Genomic DNA, 19426 nt, shown 5'->3' with positions numbered 1-19426 from the left:
GCCAACGGACCCTTTGAAGTCCGCCTCGAGCCCCTCAGGCGGTGACAAGAGGCTGGGGCACTCCCCACAGACCCCACTCCTTCACCTGCCCCACAGCAGATCCCTGCTGGCCGGCAGCATGTCTGCCAGAGACCCAGCGCTGTGCAGGGCAGGGGCATCGAGGGACGACAGCAGCCCCTAGCGCACCGTTTCTCAAATTGGGCTTCCTGACCCCGAAAAGGGGTCACAGGCCGATTGTAGGAGGGTTGTGGAATTGCCACCCTGGCTTCGCTGCTGCCTGCAGAGCTGGGGGGCCGGAGAGCAGTGGCGGCTGGCTGGGCGCCTGGCTCTGAAGGCAGCGCTGCCGCCAGCAGCAGCAGTGCAGCAGAAAGGGTGGCCTGGTATGGGGGTGGGACCACAGTCACTTTTTTTGGGGGGGGTCACCACAGCCTGAAATATTTCCAAAGGGGGGGTCCCAGCAAAAAGAAAAGTGGGAACCCCTGTGCTGGGGGCCCCCAGCTGGGCAGAGTCATTGATGGGGGACAGTGAGAGGCCCGAAGTCCCCAGCACCCCTGGGGGTCAGGATCCCCGCTGGCTGGTTCCCCCAGGCTACCAGGGGTGGGCTGGGCCGAACCCCTCAGTTCCCAGCAGCCCTCACCCCATCAGCAGGGGGGCGGGGCCCAACCTCTGATCACTGGGGCAACCACGTCGTTGCCCCGCCCCTTGACCTCTATGCTCTGCTCCCTGCTCTAGAGCCCCGCCCCCAACCCCGTTTCACACACTGCGCATGCGCCTCCCCTGTCCTGGCGGGAACTTGCGAGGACTGCGCGCCCCAGGTAGAGGCGCATGCGTGGGACTCCCTATCCCGCCGTCCCTCGCGCTGTGGCTGGTCCCGGACTCGATTTCCCGGCAGCCCGCGCGCGCGGCGGACCTTTTCCCGGCGTGCCCCGCGCTTCCCCCTTTTCCAGGACTGCGTGGCCCGGGGTGGGCTGGTCCGGGGCCTGCGGTCCGGTGCCGGGGGCGGGCTGCGCGGCGATGGCCTCCTGCGCCGAGATCTTGCGCAGCGAGTTCCCCGAGCTCGACGGGGAGGTGTTCGCCTACGTGACCGGTGAGGGGGCGGCGGGAGGCCCCAGGGGGTGGGGCCCAGCGGGGCTCGGGGATGCCCTGCCCGGTGTCTCGGCGGGGTTCCCGCTTCTTCCCGGGGCGCCCGGCCGCCGCCCCGCGGCTCTGAGGTGAGGCGGGCGCCGCTGCCCTCCCCTTGATCTCCAGCGTCCCCAGCCCCCGAGTGGGGCCCACAGGCTCCTGCCCTGCCAGGGCCGGTCTGAGACTCCGGGAGACGCTGGGTGTCTTCCCCGGAAACCGAGCCTCTGGAGCGGCCCCGCTCGGCGAGACGCGTGCGCTCTCCTGCCGCCTTGCGCCAGCTCCCCACGCGCGGAGATTGAGTCCCAGGCTGGCCCGGCTCATAAAATCCTAGACTATCAGGGGTGGAAGGGACCTCAGGAGGTCATCTAGTCCAACCCCCTGCTCAAAGCAGGACCAATCCCCAGACAGATTTTTGCCCCAAATCCCTAAATGGCCCCCTCAAGGATTGAACTCACAACCCTGGGTTTAGCAGGCCAATGGTCAAACCACTGAGCATATCCCTCCCCCCTCATCAGAAGGCTTGCTGCTTGTGGGGGAGGCTTCAAACCCTGCTGTCTGAGGTGGGGGGGGTCTGATTATCTAGGTGCTTCTACGGCCCCCAGCAGCCTAGTCAGAGCCTTTCAAATATTAATGAAATTATTCTCAATTCCTGTGAGAGAGGGAGTCTGATCCCATGATGGGGATCTGAGGCACAGAGACACTAAGGCACCTCATTCCTGTTGGCTTTGATGTCAGTGAGGAGCCTAAATCCCTTTGAGGATCTGGGCCAAAGTGACTTGTGCATGGTCACACGGGACATCTGTGGCAGAGCCTGGAATTGAATCCACAGCTCTCTTATTTGGTTTCTTCGATTGGCGCTCGAGTCCCAGCCCACTACCTTAAGCCCAGAATGATCCTTGTTGCTCACTGGAGTTGTTAGGATGATGAAGTGCTGAGCCCGTGACGCTGGCTGTTGTTTGGGTTGGGATTATTTGGGGCTTGTTGCTCAGTGGCTTGTCTCTTTCCTCTTGCAGGGATCCTGCATAGTGGCAGTGCAGATTTTGAGTCTGTGGATGATCTGTTTGAAGCGGTGGGAGAGCTCTTGCAGGAAGTGTCCAGAGACTCCAAAGATGATGAGGACATCCGGGATATCTGCCAGAGGATGTACAACACCCTCCACCTGTAAGTATTCTCTGTCAAGTGACATGGTGGGAGGCTCTTGGGCCTCAGTGCAAGGATCTGGAAACAGGCCTGGGGCCAAGGCGGTGAGAGATCAGGTGGACTCTGGGTCTTGTGATGTGTTGGAGCCTGCATTTTACTTTGGAGCTGTGCTGACAAGTGTCAGCATCTGGAATGTATGGAATGAGGATGTAAAACTGAGTGACAAAGAATAACTTTGGGCAGCATCTGAGACTCCTGTGGGGAGGTGTGTGGCAGATGGGAATGTTGCAGAAGAGGATGGGATCTTGGCACCTTTACTCCCTGACTCTCCTGTATGTTACAGAGATGAGGAAAACTCACGGGGATGCAGCCAGGTGCTGCTGGATGCACCTATTCAACTTTCCAAGATCACAGACAACTATGGTAAGTAACGAACACTGAGCAGCCCTTGCTCCTAGGGAATTGACCTTAAGTGCCCGAGCTGCTCATCTGACTGGACAGTCTCCCAGCTGATCTGCTCCTTCCAACAGAAGCATCGTTGTGGTGGGAAGTTTATAAACCCTGGAGTTTATGGATTGGAATGAGACGTCCTCCTTGGAATGTCGAGGAGCTCATCCTGTGGTCTTTGAGACCGAGAGCTCTAATGGCAAGAACAGAACTAGGAATAAAGCCTTGAATTCTATTCTCAGCTCGGCTACTCACTAGCCGTATGATTTTTGGGCAGGTCATTTCACCTCTCTCCATCTGTAAAATAGGTTATTAATTTTCCTGCCAGGGAGCTGGGTAGATTTGTATTAAGCACTGAGCTTGCCTCGGCAGAAGGTGCTGGAGAGAGAGAAGGGCTGAGTATTACTGTGCCTTTCTTGTTGATTGCAGATTCTGGCGTCGACCTGTTGCCGACGCTGTTGCTAAAGAGAGACCAGAACTCAGTAAGTAAGAAAGGGATACGTCCTGCTCATGCTGTTACCAGCTTGCCCGCTGCATTGCTCGAGATGCTGAGAGGGCCTTGCTTTCTTACACATATATCCACACAATAGGCTGGGGAGTGAGGCTTTCTCTCTAGATGTTGACATTGCTTTCTCTCTGTTCACACCTTCACTTTTATGTGTGGGGCTGCTTGGTCTTGATCTGGTAAACAGAATTACCTAGGTAATTGTAGACCTGGGAGCCTGACATTGATCCTGGATAGATTAGTGGAACAGCTGATAGAGGAGTCAATAAAGAATTAGAAGAGGGTAATAATACCAATCAACATGGCTTTATGGAAAACAGATCCTGTCAAACTAACTTGATATCATTTTTTGATTAGATAACAAGTTTGGTTGATAAAGGTAATATCAGTGTTGATGTAATATACTTAGACTTCTCCAAGGGGTATGACTTGGTACCGCATATTTTGATTTAAAAAACTAGAACAGTTTAAAATTAACAGTGCATGGATTAAAAACTGGCTAACTGATAGGTCTCAAAATGTAATTGTAAATGGGGAATCATCACTGGGTGTGTGTGTTTCTAGTGAGGTCCCACAGGGATCAGTTCTAAGCTATTTAATATTTTTGTCAATGACCTGGAAGAAAAAATAAAATCGTTAATGATAAAAATCTGTAGATGAGACAAAGCTTGGGAGCGGGGAATAGTAAATAAGAGGATCACTCGGTGTGCTGGGTGCAATTGTGTTTCAGTACAGCCAAATGTAAAGTTACACATTTAGGAACAAAGAGTATAGGCCATACTTACAGGATACAAGACTCTGTCTTGAGAAGAAGTGACTCGGGAGGGTGGGGGACTTGGAGGTCATGGTGAATAATCAGCTGAACGTGAACTCCCAGTGTGATGCTATGGGCAAGAGGCCTAATGTGATCCTTGGCTGTATAAAGAAGACCCTCAAACAGGAAGGTGATATTACCTCTTTATTTGGCACAGTACTGGAATGCTGTCCATTTCTGATGACAATTAATTCAAGAAGGATGTTGATAAATTGGAGAAGGCTCAGAGAAGAGCCATGAGAATGATTAAAGGATTGGGAAACCTGCCTTCGACTCAAGGAGCTCCATCTATTTAGCTTAACAAAGAGGCGGTGACTTGATCACAGCTTAGAAGTACATATATGGGGAACAGAAATTGGATGATAAAAGGCTCTTAAATTTAGCAGACATAGATATAACAAGATCCAAAGGCTGGAAGTTGTAACTAGACATCTTCAGATTAGAAATAACTTTTCTAGAAAATATGTACTAGTACAACCACAGCTGTTTGACTGGAAGGAGGAAATAAATTAAGGGAGGTCCCCTGACCTGTGATATACAGGAGGTCAGACTGGATGATCACAGTGGTCCATTCTGGCCTTAAAATCTATGAATTTATTAAATATTGGAACCCCAGCCAGACTTACTAACCATGTAGCTGGAGTTAGTATCTGTCTGCCAAAGGCCCATCTTACTGGCTAAGTGGAATGGTTAATGGGGCGGAGTGAGTGGTGGGGAGGGTGGGCTGTCTTGGGGTGGAGGGGGAGTGTTAGAGACAGTGAATTGGCAGAAGAAACTGGGAGATTCTCAGGTTCCTAGAATCATAAAAATGAGACCTAGGGGAAGAGCAAATGGTTAGATCCCATCAAGTTTGTCCACCACTCCAGGGCAAGATTATTCCCCCTAGGTAATTGATTCTCCACGGATTTGTCCAAACAGCTCCCAGCTGGAGCTGTGACCCTGAAATGCCTGTTAGTGCCATCCGCACCCTCTTAGTCACATCCTCGTGTCCCACCTAAATAATTGACCCTTCCTCCTCGAAATTTCCACCCATCAGGGATTTTTCCCTCCGAACTAGGCTCTTCCCCCTTACTCTAGTCAATTGTTCCAGGCCCCTGATGGTCATTCTTGCTCTTTTCTGAATGCCCTTCCTTGTGTCCCAGATGGTGAATGCCAAGAAGCTGGAGAAGGCAGAAGCCAAACTGAAGGCCAAGCAGACCAAGAGGACAGAGCGGGATTCCCTGAACCCCGCTGGCCTACTGTGAGTGTGCATGTGGCTGGAGGGCAGGCTCTGATCGCACTGATGAGTGTGGCTCTCTGAGGAGCCTGATATGCTCCGGGGCTTCCCCACACTGAAGCTCTGCTTTCTTTCATGTCTGGTTCCAGGGTCCTGGAGGAGGCATCTGCTAGCCAGGCATCCAGCAAGAAGGAGACTCGCATGGAATCATCGGGCAAGAACAAGTCATACGATGTGCGCGTTGAGAACTTTGACGTGTCCTTCGGTGAGCGGTGAGTCCCTGTGGGGTGGGAAGGACCCGGGGGAGGCTGGGAGAGGAGGGGGAAGATTGACATACAGTGGCCGCAGTGTGTGTGAGGGAACCCTAGAATAGGGGAGGTGGTGGGATAGGATTGCGGGGCAGCCTGGACTGGAATAGCGGGAGGTGGGGAAGATGCAACAGGTCAGGATTGAGTGCCACTGTGTGGGGGCTTGTCCTCCCTCTGGCTTTGGGCAGCAGTTTTCATGAAGTTCCCAGCAGAACCTACCATCCAGTGAAGGTGCTGCTGTCTCCTTGCAGGTGAACTGTCAGGCTGACTAGATATCGGTCTGTTCTCTTGCCGTAGTGTCCTGCTAACGGGTGCAGACCTGAACCTGGCATTTGGCCGGCGCTACGGCTTGGTGGGCAGGAATGGGCTGGGCAAGACCACTCTGCTGAAGATGATGGCCAGCCGCAGTCTGCGCATCCCCTCGCACATCAGCATCCTCCATGTGGAGCAGGAGGTGGCAGGGGATGAGACGCCGGCTCTGCAGAGCGTGTTGGAGTGCGACACCGCCCGCGAGAGCCTGCTGCAGGAGGAGAGGGAGCTGACAGCCAGGATCAACGCTGGCAAGTGAGACTCTGACGTGTAGACCGTGCCTGAGCCGGTCCCGCTTCCGGTCCCGCTCCTAGTGCCTGAGCCTAGTGTCCCTGAGAGACCTGTGCTTTCTCCTGCCACGTGCTAGCACTGAAATTGAGCCCTAGGGTCGGCTAGTGGCTTTCATCTCTCCTCCCTGGGGCTGGTCTTGTTCAGATTAAAGCTCCAGTAGGAATGGAGTGCATGCCCCAGGAGCCTGAGTTCTGCTTAGATGAGCCTCCCTGCTTGCCTTCTCCCCCAGCCTAGGTGCACACAACCCGAGAGAGCCGATTTTTAAACCCTGACCATAAAAGAATTCCCTATGCTGCCCTTGTGTCTCCTTCCAGGGGACAAGGTACAGAAGGTGACAGACTGTCGGAAATCTACGCCAAGCTGGAAGAGATCGAGGCAGACAAGGCGCCAGCCAGGTAAGATGAGTCCCCTGTCTGAGCCGGCATGGGGTCTGCCCGTAGCTGTCTGCAGCCAGCCTGGGGTGTTGGCTGATGGGTATTTAGGCTGGTGGACATGGACTCCAGGATTCAAGGCATGGACTCCTATCAGTGGGATGTCCTTACCTGGCCATGGAATCTAACAAATGGGCTAGAGGTACTTGTAGCCACTGCTCCTCCCTCATTCTCTACAGCTGGGAGAGGTGGTGACTGGAGGAGCTGGGAGCTCCCCAGAGATTTTTGGGAAAGTCAGGCTTTCTTACCCTCTAGTGACTAGATTAATGGTGCTCCTCTGGGACTTCCCAGAAGGTGACCGGCTGGGAGATGTTTCCATGTCTGTTGTAAGTAATAGAAACTGAATGTTATGCTGGCCTGAGAGGCAGGGCTGGACTTCTTTAACTCTGGGCCGGTGCCCTGGAGTCAGTGTCTGATTTCAAACCCCAGAACGTCATGTCCAAACCATCCTGTGCCCTGTTGGGAAGCTGGGATTCCCAGCGTGGCTGCTGCTGTTGGGCAGGAGATGGGTTTCTGCTGGGCCCAAAATCTTGCAGCATCCTTTCAATACCGCAGCCATCTCCATTGCAGCACTTGTCTTGGATTCTGAGCCCTGTGCTCAGGCAGTTACACGTAGCTGTCGAGTGCATTTCAGGGGCCTGTCTCTCCTCTTCCCCACAGGGCGTCTGTCATTCTTGCTGGGCTGGGCTTCAGTGCAAAGATGCAGCAACAGACAACCAAGTAAGTCTCCCCTGGTCTGTGCATCAAGGTGTCAGTGCTTGGGTAGATTCCTCCCTGCCCTAGGCATGGAGGGGCCTGGGCTGCCCGACCCACTGCTTCTCTCTTGCCAGGCTAGAGACATCAGACTAAACATTGGGCACTGCCGGTTGCTCTGTGGGTCACTGGTGTCCCCTTTGCTGTTGCTGTGGGGGTGGCCTGGAGCAGCTGTAACAGCAGCTGGTATGCTCTTTGGGAGGACTTGGCTGTTTCCCTCCTGAATCAGGCTGCTGCGAATGTGGCAGGGCACAGAGCAACCCAGCATCATGTGATGCTGCTCTCAAGTTCAGCAGCTGGCACGTCATGGCGAGGTTTTGCTGCCCCTTGTAACTTCTGAGCCAGGGCCTGCTGCATCTCACCCCTGCTGCAGTGACAAGCTCTCTCTGGGATGACAGCAGAGTTTAAAGGGCACCTCCTTCCCCAGGTGGTGGTGAGCCCTGGCATCTCTGCTGTGGAGGGGTCATGGGGTGAGAGAACAGGGTGACTTGTGGGTGAGGACTTCTTGTGGATGAGCTAAGTCAGGGTGGTTCTGTATTGAGTGCTGATGCCTCCTCTATGTGGCTTTTTCTCTACTCAGAGAGTTCTCCGGGGGCTGGAGAATGAGGTTGGCCTTAGCCAGGGCCCTTTTTGCCAGGTAGGTCTCAGCATGGTCCATATTTGATCTTATTACACTCAGTTCATCTCTGTTAAAGTAGGCTAGACTCCGTGATGGCAGAGGCCAGGAGCTACCTTGGGGTTAGCTCACACTCACTCTGCCAGCAAGGGAGCAGGGCAGTACTGGCTGTGGGGGGAGCCCCCAGCTACTCTGGTCCCAGCCTCTCCTGGCAGCTTAACAAATAATTGAATTAAAACCATCTTACAGTAGATCTACTCATATTTAAACCTGGTATTAACTGTTCTCTCCCTCCTCCTTCCCCCCACTCTCTCTCAGACCAGATCTTCTTCTGCTTGATGGTAAGTGAATGCCATGAATCCCTTCTCATCTCTGAGCTGTGGCCTTGTGGGATGCTCTGAATGCCCTTGCTGGGAATGGGAGACCTGGTATGGCTTTTTGGCCTCCTATCCCGAGTGACTGTGCAGCTGTTCACCTGGTGCTGCCAGGGCTGTGGAGATGCCTTGCTGCATGTGGCGCAGTGAGACCCCTGTGTACTGGCTCACCAGAGGAGTCCAGACATCTAAGGAAGTCAAATAGCTTATCCTGTCCCCTTTTCCTCCCTGGCCATTGATCTTGGCTGGCCTGGTGATCTCTGTGTGGGAGATGGCCAGAGCTCTGGCTGGATGATGGTGCCCTGAAGGCAGATCACTTAACACAAATGGGTCACTTCTCCCTGGAATGATCCCTTCCCCAGTCTCAGGAGTGGAACCAGGTTCCCAGCAATTAGCAAAGCCACCAGGGTGGAACAGTTGGATCCCTTCCCCAGGAGAAATGAGGCAGAATGCAGCTCCCCAAGTTGCTTTGGCCAGGACACGGGTTAACTCCCAACGTTCTGGGTCTCAGTTACACACTTCATGTATATGCTGGCACTGTGGCCCCTTGCAGTGTGCCAGGGCGTGGGGGTCAGCAATGGCTTAGAGGGGAGAGTGCCCACTGCTGAGTCCTCTACATCACACCCTGCAGCGCCGCACCCCCTAGCCCCGTACAGTGCTCACCATGGGCACTGCTCCTATAGCACTCTGTGCACATAGGAGTCCTTCTCGTCTGTCTCCTGGTTCCAGCCTGAGTCACAGGGGAAAGCCCCTCCACTCTGGGGCAGATGTTGGCTTGTTCAAGGGCTCTGAAGGTGTTAGTATTTGTGTTTATTACCAAAGATGACTTGAAACCTGCCAACCGTGCAAGTTGGGAGCCACCAGATTTTCCCTGTTTGTTGCATCTTGTCCGACTCTCACCCTGTGGGTGTATGCAGTGCCCAGTACGTTGTTCCCATGATTCTCTGGGCACTGCTGTAACAGTCCCCTTTCCAATGGTCCTAGTTCTGGAGCAAGTAGTAGCTTTGCATGTTCTTATCAGCTTGCTGTTTGCCATCCTTTGTGAGGACTGAATCCCCTGATCCCTGTCCCTTTTCTGTTCCCTTTCAGAGCCTACTAACATGTTGGATGTGAGGGCCATTCTGTGGCTGGAGAACTATCTGCAGGTAGGTGAGGATGGCAAAAGGGTCATGTGACCTGTGGCAGGCTGCTGTCTAAGATCACCAGTTCTTTGGTGATGCACCATTGGAGTGGAGATTACTCCCATTACTCCCTCATGGTTTGATAGGCAGTAGCCATGGGATATGGGCCCCTGTGGCACAGGCTGGAGTTCCCCGTTGGCTGGGTGAAGCTCCCCTGGGATCAATTAATGGCTTGGCTCAGGCCTCCCTGCTACTATCTCCTCTAGACCTGGCAGTCAACCATCCTAGTGGTGTCCCACGACCGGAACTTCCTGAATGCGGTGGCCACTGACATCATCCACCTGCACTCGCAGCGTCTCGAGACCTACCGGGGCAACTTTGAGAACTTCATGAAGATCAAGGAGGAGCGGCTGAAGAACCAGCAGCGGGAGTATGAGGCCCAGCAGCAGTACCGGGAACATATCCAGGTACAGAGGTGGTGGCATGGCGTGGATGTGATCACATCCTGTGAGAAGAGCATCATTGTACCATTCTGGGACTTCCTCCAACAGAGGAGCCAGTTTACAGAACTCATTCATGTGCAGCATGGCTCTGGCGGTTGCCAGTGGGGGGCAATGGAGGGGCTCCTAGGGGGAACATTTCTAGTCCTCATTCATACTGACACCCATAGACTGTTCTCGGGCTGTCCTCCATGTTGCTCTGGCTTTAGAGGGGTATCTGGCCCACAGCTCAGCTCCCACTGTAGGAGGACAAGCTCTGAGGTGGGGCCGTAGCAGCGGGCAGAGGTTAGTGGCTGGTACCACCTGGGGCCAGGGGACTCTGATATTCTGTTCTCTCCTAGGTCTTCATTGATCGATTTCGCTATAATGCAAACCGGGCGTCCCAAGTGCAGAGCAAACTCAAGCTGCTGGAGAAACTGTGAGTGTTTGGGCCTGGGAGGAGGGGAAGCAGTGGCATGTGTTTGGACTGCACCACTGGCACAGCGGGGGGAGACCATGACATGCAGTTAAACTATGCCACTTGGCTAGGTGGTAAAGCACCTAATCCTATTTGAGTAAGAAGAAAGTGTTGATGGTTCCACATAGGCCTGAAACACCGTGGAGTTTCTCTAGGCTTACAGGGCTGGCTCTGGGGCCTGGGAATGGCTCTGGACCCAGAAACGGCCAATCTCTGGCTGACCAGACATAGGGCCTGCTCTTTTGGAGGGGGTCACCTGACCTACATGGTCTGTTCCCCAAGGGTTCATCTCCTCTTTGCTTCCCATCCTGTCTCTGAGGCCACCTGGGGTGAGACTATGGGGCTGGATGGTTGTACAGTATGTGGCTGGGGGTGTCACTGACATACTCCCGGCCCCCTGCCTTGGGGCAGAAATCCCCCCACTCCACCCCAGACCAGGGAATTGCATGGCGTGTGGGGAGGAGGCACTGTCCTGGTACAGCAATATCTCCGCTCAGAGTGACAAGTTTCTCCTTCTCCTAGGCCGGAGCTGAAACCTGTGGACAAAGAGTCTGAAGTGATGATGAAGTAAGTGACCACAGAGCCCGTCGTGAGGAACTGGTAGCTCGGTTCCCTGTACTGGTGACTAGCAGCCTCAGACCCACAGCTTCCTGCCTCCCAGGTCCTGTTACTGGGAGTGTGCTCTGTAAAACATGGCCTTATCAAGGCTGCAGAAGCTGGTGCCATCTCCCCAGGTTGCCCTCCTCTCTGCCTTCCCTGGTATCAGGCCCAGGCATGCACATACATCCTACTGTTTCCTTGGTTTGCTTGCATCATTCTCATGGTGGGGGCACGGATCCAGGTCCAGGGAAGATGGGTTGGGTGGGCCAGATACAGCCGTGATGGGTGCACACGGCAGGCAGGTGGGGTTCTGTGCTGAATGCCTTCCCTATCCCAGAAGGTGGAGGTTGGCAAGTGTGGAGTAAGCGAAGCAGCGTCCTTTCCTGCCCTCACCCTGCCTCGTATGGTGTGTGTGGGTATTTCTCCACTTCAGGTGTTGTGCTTCCCCCGGCTACCTCTCCCCTTGCCTGTTGTATTCACCTCCCTGGGGTTTCCTCTCCCCCCCACCCCCTTACAGGTTCCCTGATGGCTTTGAGAAATTCTCTCCCCCAATCCTGCAGCTGGATGAAGTGGATTTCAGCTACAACCCAAGTCACTGCATCTTCCGTGGCCTCTCTGTCTCAGCTGACCTGGAGTCCCGGATCTGTGTGGTACGTACTGGGGACCTGGTCTTCTAGCTGGGATGGGGCCTCAAGGGGATGCTTCAGGAGAGACCTGGCAGGCCCTAGAAGTAGGATTTGGGCAGTTGAGGCAGATGTCGTACAAGGGGATCACAGCTGGAGTGTGGCACATAACCCTTTTGTGGCCAGCTGGGGCTGTGGAGCTCTTTGCTGCAGTATCTGCTGTCCTGTGGCTAGCCCCCCTGGGTGTGGAGGAGGGCCCTGGACAGTGGTAATGGGGGACGGTCAATTATACCTTCCACCCCCAAAATCCAGTCCAGTCTTGGGGCCCCAGTGCGGTCCCTGTGGGACCTAGTCTCTCATCAATTGCTTCTTTGCCCAGGTCGGGGAGAACGGAGCTGGCAAGTCAACCATGTTAAAGATCCTGATGGGAGACCTGGCACCTGTTCGAGGGATTAGACACGCACACAGGTACAGCTTGCGTTGATATTGCCTGGCTTTAGCACATGGGGAGGGGTTGTGGGGCATCGTGGAGTAAGGGCCAAGAGGTCTCTGGATTTGCAAAGGGAGAGGGGATTGTGGGAAATTGCCCCCCGTTTGCAGAGTGCTGGAGGGAGCATGGATTATCGGCCACTTCCCCAAAAGCACTATGGGTGGGTCCCCGGAAAGGCTGCTCCTTCTGCCCTGGGGCCACCTCCCGACACCTCCGGTGGCTTGGGGCAACCTGCATTAACATGTTTCCCCTGTTACCAATGGCCAAGACTTAGAGCTCTTGGCCATTAAGCTGTCGTGCAGCAGCCAGATCCCCAATCCCTGGGGAAGGCAACACCCCCCCTCCCTCCCCGCCACCACACTTGCGCACACCTTCCCTTCCTGACCCCTCTGTCTCGCTCTTGGCAGCAAGTGGGTGGGGCCAGAGGAGCTCTGGGTAGCGCTGCCTATAATGGCTTCTCCTCTCTGGCTTGGCAGGAACCTGAAAATTGGCTACTTCAGTCAGCATCATGTGGACCAGCTGGACTTAAACATCAGTGCTGTAGAGTTATTGGCCAAGAGGTTCCCAGGTGAGCATCAGACTTCCAAGGACATTGACTCTGGGCCATTCTGAGCGCTTGGTGGTGCCAGGTGAGACCTACATTTGATGTCTTGCCTCCTGGGCCAAGTAGAGCTGGCGCCTTCTGCCAAGCAAGGAGCAGCATTGATGCACTGGGGAGGCCTCCCCTGGATGCAGATAGGAGCTCCTGCCTAGAGAACCAACCACCTCTCGCAGTGCTCTGGGGTCATCCTCTTTCCCTGTCTAATATTTCCCCACCTCACGGGAGCTGCAGGCTCTCTGATACCTGGCTTGAAAAGTTCGGGTAGTGTTACAGTGTGAGTGCTGCAGGGATGTCTGACGCTGCAGACAGCCTGAAATGAGCCATGGGAAGTGATTGTTGTCATTAGGTTTCAGAGTTGTGCATCAGCATTGCAGATTGTTTAGCTGCTGATCATTTTAGCAGCAAAAGCCCCAATTGCTCCTCTCCCAGCTGCCAAAACCTCCAGCTTTCTCCTCTCTGATGTAGCTTTACCTTATATACAAATGTGCAGCACTGAATTTAGGGACATTGTCACTTGAATTTCATCTCAGCCAGTACCCTGGAGCCCCTGTCCTGATTGTGTCACTCAGGTTCATATTGAAGCGTCTGTGAATTTCCTCCATTCTGCTGCTGCATTTCCCCCTTCCTGCACTTGAGCACTGCAGATTCCGGGGTGCTTGGTGCAGAACCTAGGTCCAGCTTGCCTGGCTGACTGGAAGCTCTGAGTTAGTATCTTGGGAGCTAATGCCCGCAGGCCAGGGCTGGGTTGTGACATTCTCCCTGTGTTCTGTTTCAGGGAAGACAGAGGAGGAGTATCGTCACCAGCTGGGAAGCTACGGAGTCTCCGGGGAGCTGGCCGTCCGCCCTGTCGCCAGCCTATCGGGAGGTCAGAAGAGCCGAGTGGCATTTGCCCAGATGACCATGCCCTGGTAATCCTCTCCCATACGTTGCTCCTGCTGCTGTTAGTGACACGGCTCTGTCTCTAGGTCCTGTTTGTTTTAGGGAGGAAGCCGAGATGCTGAGAGTCTTTTACTGGCTCTGGCTGAGTAGGAGACCCAATGCCCTGGGGCTTTCTGGGGAAGCATGGTCACCCTGAGGGAGCGATGCATGGAGACAGGCATACAGCTTGCTCTTATCATTACCCTTTTGGGCTCAGTCCACAGTCCCATAATTGGGACATAGGGGTCCCTATAGCCCACACTGGGCAGAGCAGATACTTGGGGACCTGAGCCTTGACAGAAGACACTGCCATGTAGAGCCCGTCTATCACATTCTGAGCGGCATGACCAATACGCTGGGCTCCCCCGTCCAGCGTGAGACCTTGCTCAAGCCCCGCTAACAGGGGGCCCGTTGTTCTTGACGGTAATACCAGAAGGTGACTGCACTGCAGGCTCTGCATGGGCCTCTTCCAGTGGAATGCTGAGTTGCTGATTCTTTCCTCTCCTTCCAGTCCCAACTTCTATATCCTGGATGAGCCGACAAACCACCTGGACATGGAGACCATTGAGGCCCTGGCGAAAGCGTTGAATAAATTCCGGGTAAGGCTCTCCTGGGTCTGACGCTCCCTGCAGCCTCTTGTCTTGTGGTGCTGCAGCATCCCAGCCCAGTGGCAGCCACTAAGTGTAGTTAAAGTGGCCCCAATTATCCTGGCCAGTGGAGAACATGGTGCATTTCCACCATGACTCTGTGCTTCCTGTCACTTGGCTTGTTTCAGACTTCCCTTGAAAAATATGGTGGTTCTTTTAGTGCCCAGGAAAGTGGCTGACCGGTAAGAGCCAGCCAGAGAGCGGCCCTGCCCCCAACTCTGAGAGAGATCTGGACCCGCAGCACCCCCTCTTCTAGGTCAGGGTATCCCCCTGCTCTACCAGCACACTTCACTTCAGCCTGGCCTTCAGCACATTGTACTGTTCCAGTACTAGGCAAAGATGCCACTTGTGCCATATTTTGTGATGTCTTCATGGGGATGAACTCCTGTTTGCCAGCATGAGATGAGCCCGTCACAATCTCTTGTTTAACGTCTGGAATTGGCTTCCCAAGGAGATTGTGGAGGTTTTTTGGGCAGGTTGGAAAACACCTGTCAGGAGTGACCTCGGTTTACTTGGTCCTGCTTCAGTGCAGGGCGGTACTTGATGACTTCTTGAGGTCCCTTCTGGCCTTACATTTTTATGACGCTGTTTTCTGTGCCCGGACCTGTGGTCTGCATCTCCGAGAGCTACTCAGGCCACCCCTGTGGTATCAGCAGCCCTTTGAATCTCTTGGCCTCTAAGCCATGGGGTCAGCAGACTTAACAAGACACATTGCCCTTCCCCATAGTATTCAAGTAGCTACCGTATTTAGAGCTGGGCTGTTTCCTGCCCCTCTGGTGTAAAGCACTTTCTCTTTGCACCTCAATCTCAGGGCGGTGTGATCCTGGTGTCCCACGACGAGTGCTTCATTCGCCTGCTGTGCAAGGAGCTGTGGGTGTGTGAGAACGCTACCGTGACGCGCATTGAGGGCGGCTTCGATGAGTACAGGGACATCCTGCAGGAGCAGTTCCGGAAGGAGGGCTTTCTATAAAGGAGGCACCCAAACGGTGTGTGAGCTGGCTGGAGTGGGGAAGTGCAGCGGCCGCAATATCCATCTGAAAGGTGCCCAGCGGAGCAGCGGGGACACCACTTGCACCCCATGGACTGTCAGCTGTGCCATCTGCTCTGCCATCTGTCTTACCCTCCCTCCAGAACTGTGGGGTGTGGAATGGGCCCTCTCTCCTGCCTCTAGAGCTGCACCAGGCCTCTGCTGGGCAGGGGTGAATGGACAGCAAAGTGATGGGGGAAGGGGGAGTCTAAAGCTGCGGAGCGAGGGGAGGGGTGCAGAGTGGGTATTGTCTGCTCTGAGCACGTCCTCTCCTCTGCCACCTGCCCGGTGCTGCCTAGCTCAGCCAGTCTCTGCGGCTAGTGGAGGATTGGTGCTCTGAGTGCGCAGGGAACGCTGGGCTTGAGTGCTGCTACCTGTTGCACCTTGAGCTGCTCTGCTGAGAAGAGGGATAGAGTTCCCTCTTCCCCCCGCTCCCCCCAATTTTAACTTAAACCATGTGAGGTGCTGGGAAAGGCCTCTCAACCTCTCTGCGGAGAGGAGCTGCCGCCTCCTGGCTTTTCAGTCATTTTTACTTGCCAAACACTAGTCAAACCCTCTTAGGAACACACTTCTTTCTTCCTGGCCTGACCCTATGCTCCTGTCCCCGTCCTGCTAAGGAATGGGGGAGCTTATGCTGCTGCTGAAAGGGCCCTGCTTCTTGCTAAGGTCCCTTGGAAATCCTTGACAGGGTTTGCTGTTGTTTTCCCTAAGCTGCAGTCAGTAAGAGCCAAAGGCTTGTGCTGTTTGGCAGAGTAATGGGCCACTGTGATTCAGACAGGGACAAGATCTTGCCTGCACACAAGCTTCTGCCAAACTTAACTACTGCACGAACCCCTGCACCCTTCTCCCAGCTAAAGGCCTCTCCATGCAGGACTAGGCTAGGTCCGTCCCAGCTGCCACCCTATGTTTCATTTCTTTTTCAATGATCAAATACTGTACATTGCAAGGTAAGTTATTGAGCATGGAGTGAAACTCCCTGTTCCTCAGCCCAGTGGTTGCAGTGTAAATAAAACCAGAACTTGATGGCCTTGGAACTCTTATTTCCCTAGTGGATTCTACGTGCTGGTTTCCAGTGTGTTTCTTTACCGTCCTTTCTACTGCTAGTGAATTTGGGCAAGAGGGGCTGGTTACAGTTCCTGCACAATCTCTGCCTCCAGTCAGGAACCGTGCTATGAAAGGGGAATGTGATTATTCAGTTCTTGCTAAAGGACTGAATGAGGGGGAGGGAAAAGATCCAGCCCTCCCTCTTCTGAGCAAAGCCCATAGTACCAGGAGCATAGTATGAGCAAAGAATTCTTTGGCTACTACTATTAGAAGGGTGGGGTGTTACAAACAGGCATAGGAATGGGTGGTGGGGTGATGCTGAGGATGCTGTAGCTTGTGTGTGGCCAGATGAACTAGGCGGGGAGAACTTTTTCTAAAGTTACCATCTGCAAGGAGTCTCGTTGCTTGGGCTCTGCTCCCTAGCATGAGGCAGGCACTACTCACTCCCCAAGCTCTGAAAGCTTTTATGGCAATGGTAACCTCCCCCTCCCTTTGCTGGCAGTCATCTGTCACCCTTGGAGCAGGACTGCTGCCCATGGAACCCTCCATCAGTTCCTCCTGGACCATGGTTAGCTAAGGAGCTGTGGCTCTTCTTCCAGAACATGCCAAAGCAGGGGTTGGGTATCCTTTGTCATGTCCCTGCCTTCCAGTCAGGTCCAGGTTGCTTGTGAAATTGTTCTTGGCACACATTTGCTTTGACATTCCAGCGTTTTCTTTATTTTTTTTTATGGCAAGAGTATGTGGCACCTTCAAACTGTTCTCGCAGCACCATCAGTAGCAAATGTGTGGTCTGCATCTGCCAGGGTAGTGGCCATACAGCGAAGAGACGTAGCCCTGGGGAAACCAACAGGCCTTTTTCAGCCTGCTGGGAGGGCTAGTGCTGAGAAGGGTAAAATGTTACGGTAACAGCTTGAGCTGCCCAAGAGTGCTGGGACTTGATGTTAGGATGAACCTAGCTTCCTGAGGCTCACTGGGAGCGTTTCCATCAAAGCACCGTGCTCTGCTGAGTGTCAATTGCAGCCTCAGTGCTACAAAAGACGCTAAGAAAGGAAGCAGCAAGCGGGAGGGGAGCCGTTCTCTCCTCTATAGTTGGGGTTTTGATAGTAGCCTGACCACTCCCACATGCCTTCTTCATGTGCTTGACACAGGGATGGGGATAAACATGCTATGAAGTCTTCAGTCTCAACTAGGACCCATCTTGCCCTTCATGGATGAGTTCAGACCCCTGTGCAGTTTGAGCTTTCCCTGCCTTAGTGCTAGAAAAAAGGGCTTCACTATCAGTCCACACTTGTACCTAGTGCCTTCTCCAGCAAGCAGTCACCCCTGCTACTGGATTGCCTTAACAGCTCTAGCTGTTTGGGTGGTTGGCCTTGGACTCACAGTACTGTGCTCTCCCTTTTTCTTTAGGGACATCAGAACTGCTGGAGTGAGACTCCTTATGGCTGGCATCTTGATCCTGGAAGTGGGTGGGGGAATCACTTAGTCTTCTCTTAATTTTAACATTTGTTTACTTTGGGGGTCTAGTTTTTAATTACTTGATTAGCATTTTGGAAATGTTGTCTCCTGTGCTGTTGCAATGGTATGTTTGCAGTGGCTGCCTTGGGCAGTATGTTCCATGCTGTGGTAAAGACAGGAGACACCTGCTTTAAAAAAAATAAACAAACTCCCTTAAAAAATAACAAAAGAAATCCTGCATCCAGCCCTGTGGTGGGCTCTATAACTACTGAATGACTCTACCCCCAGCCTTATACTCGGATTCCTGCCACATGTGGCCCACCTAAGTTCTATCCTGTTCGTGATCCCCTTGGTAAGCGTGCAGCCCTGTTGAAAGTACAGCCCAGCTCTGCTGCTCTCATCCTTTTCTGGGGGATTTTACTGCTCTCCTGCTCCCTACCTGTATGTTAGAAAATGGGGGGGGCTAGTTCCCCCAGCAGCTCTTTAGGCAGTTAGGGCATTTTCTGCTAACTCCAGACTTTGTTGGCTTTAACCAGGATTTAAATCGGTCTCCGAGTAGGTATTTTGGGGGGACGGTTGCACAGCAGTCTAAAAGGTTTCCTGGGCAAAACCTCTCAATTGCAAGGGTGAAGTCCCATCCTGCCATGGGGGAAGGGGGGTCCCGGGCCGGGGTCGCGTGTGCGCTCGGTTCCCAGCGGAGGGGGAGCTCGGAGGGAGAGGGGCTGGGCCCCCAGCAGCCCCTCCTCCGCTTTCCCTTGTGCGGCCGGCTGGCGGGAGGGCCCCTTGCCGGCTGCAATGAGCCCGAGCCGGGGGCACCGGGGCAGCAGGAGAGGCCTGAGCTCCCTCCCTCCGCCGCCCGGGCTCCGGAGCCGGATCCCCCGGCAGGTTCTCGGGGGCAGCGGGGCTCGGGGTGGGGGCCGCGAGGGGCGGGCGCTGCCCGAGGGGCTGGGGACGGGAACACGCGGGAGGGCCCGCCCGGGCCGCGGGTCTGCAGCTCAGCTGACGGGCGAGTCCAAGTGCCGAGGGGCCGGGGCGCCTCCCCGCCCTGTGCCGGCTCCAGGCCCCTCCTCCCCCTTCCCCGCCACCAGGTGGTTCCGCCCCCGCCCCCCGGAGCGGCCGGGCGGGGCTCCAGCGTCGGAGAGGAGCGGGAGGGAGCGAGCGAGCGAGGAGCCGGCGGCGGGGACAGAGCGGTGCCCGCGCCCCCGAGACCCGCACCCCGGAGCAAGGCAGCCCGCGCCGCTCCCCTCCCTGCGCCGGCCGCAGCCGGCACCCGCGCCCAGCCCCAGGCACCCGCGCCCGCCGCGCCCCGGGGCTCCGGCGGGATGAGCGGCGACGAGCTCGCAGGTGGGAGGCGGCCGGGCTCCGGGTCGCCCCCCCGCGCCGATCGCTGGCCCCCCGCCTCGCCCCCCGCAGGTGCCAGCCCCGGCTCCCCCGGACCCGAGGAGGTGAGGCGGGCGGCGGGGAGGGAGCGCCGGGCGCTAGGGCTGTGGGGGCGGGGCGGCTGGGAAGTGCTCGGGCTGCCGGGGAGCGGGCTGCCCGGGGGGCTCCGGGGGGCCCCTGTGTGCCAGGCTCTGGGGGAGGGGCGGCGTGGCGGGCCGCCCGGGGGGGGGGGCAGGG

General features: G+C 55.2%; 1 protein-coding gene across 2 annotated transcripts; it reads left to right on the top strand.

Annotated features, from left to right (window-relative positions):
* Window positions 1–929: 929 nt before the first annotated feature.
* ABCF3 (ATP binding cassette subfamily F member 3) lies at window positions 930–16337 on the top strand. Of its 2 annotated transcripts, XM_026650090.2 has the most exons (21): window positions 930–1087; window positions 2136–2283; window positions 2606–2685; window positions 3139–3191; window positions 5171–5268; window positions 5394–5516; window positions 5850–6116; window positions 6467–6547; window positions 7244–7303; window positions 7917–7973; window positions 8271–8293; window positions 9416–9471; window positions 9714–9914; window positions 10289–10365; window positions 10927–10971; window positions 11522–11654; window positions 12007–12095; window positions 12594–12685; window positions 13494–13626; window positions 14148–14235; window positions 15095–16337. In XM_026650090.2, exons 1-21 carry the CDS (start codon window positions 1015–1017, stop codon window positions 15251–15253), a joined length of 2136 nt encoding a protein of 711 aa, XP_026505875.1. In that variant the 5' UTR covers window positions 930–1014; the 3' UTR covers window positions 15254–16337. The 2 variants fall into 2 exon arrangements, with proteins under 2 accessions (XP_026505875.1, XP_026505876.1); XM_026650091.1 differs by lacking the exons at window positions 930–1087; window positions 2136–2283; window positions 2606–2685; ... (1 more) ...; window positions 5171–5268; window positions 5394–5516 and having other exon boundaries at window positions 6021–6112.
* The last annotated feature ends 3089 nt before the right edge of the window (window positions 16338–19426 follow it).

Source organism: Terrapene carolina, unplaced genomic scaffold (assembly GCF_002925995.2).
Source record: "Terrapene carolina triunguis isolate 2854851 unplaced genomic scaffold, T_m_triunguis-2.0 Scaffold88, whole genome shotgun sequence".
Lineage (NCBI taxonomy): Eukaryota > Metazoa > Chordata > Testudines > Emydidae > Terrapene > Terrapene triunguis.
Note: the sequence above shows the minus strand (reverse complement) of the source record. Positions and strands in the feature narration are given on the sequence as shown.

What these genes read in the sequence shown, in the direction of transcription:
- ABCF3 (XM_026650090.2), top strand. Translation starts at nt 1,015, where the DNA reads ATGGCCTCCTGCGCCGAGATCTTGCGCAGCGAGTTCCCCGAGCTCGAC. An exon ending in GCCAGGATCAACGCTGGCAA is followed by an intron (nt 6,117 to 6,466) that starts GTGAGACTCTGA and finishes GTCTCCTTCCAG; the next exon opens with GGGACAAGGTACAGAAGGTG. An exon ending in CTCAAGCTGCTGGAGAAACT is followed by an intron (nt 10,366 to 10,926) that starts GTGAGTGTTTGG and finishes TCCTTCTCCTAG; the next exon opens with GCCGGAGCTGAAACCTGTGG.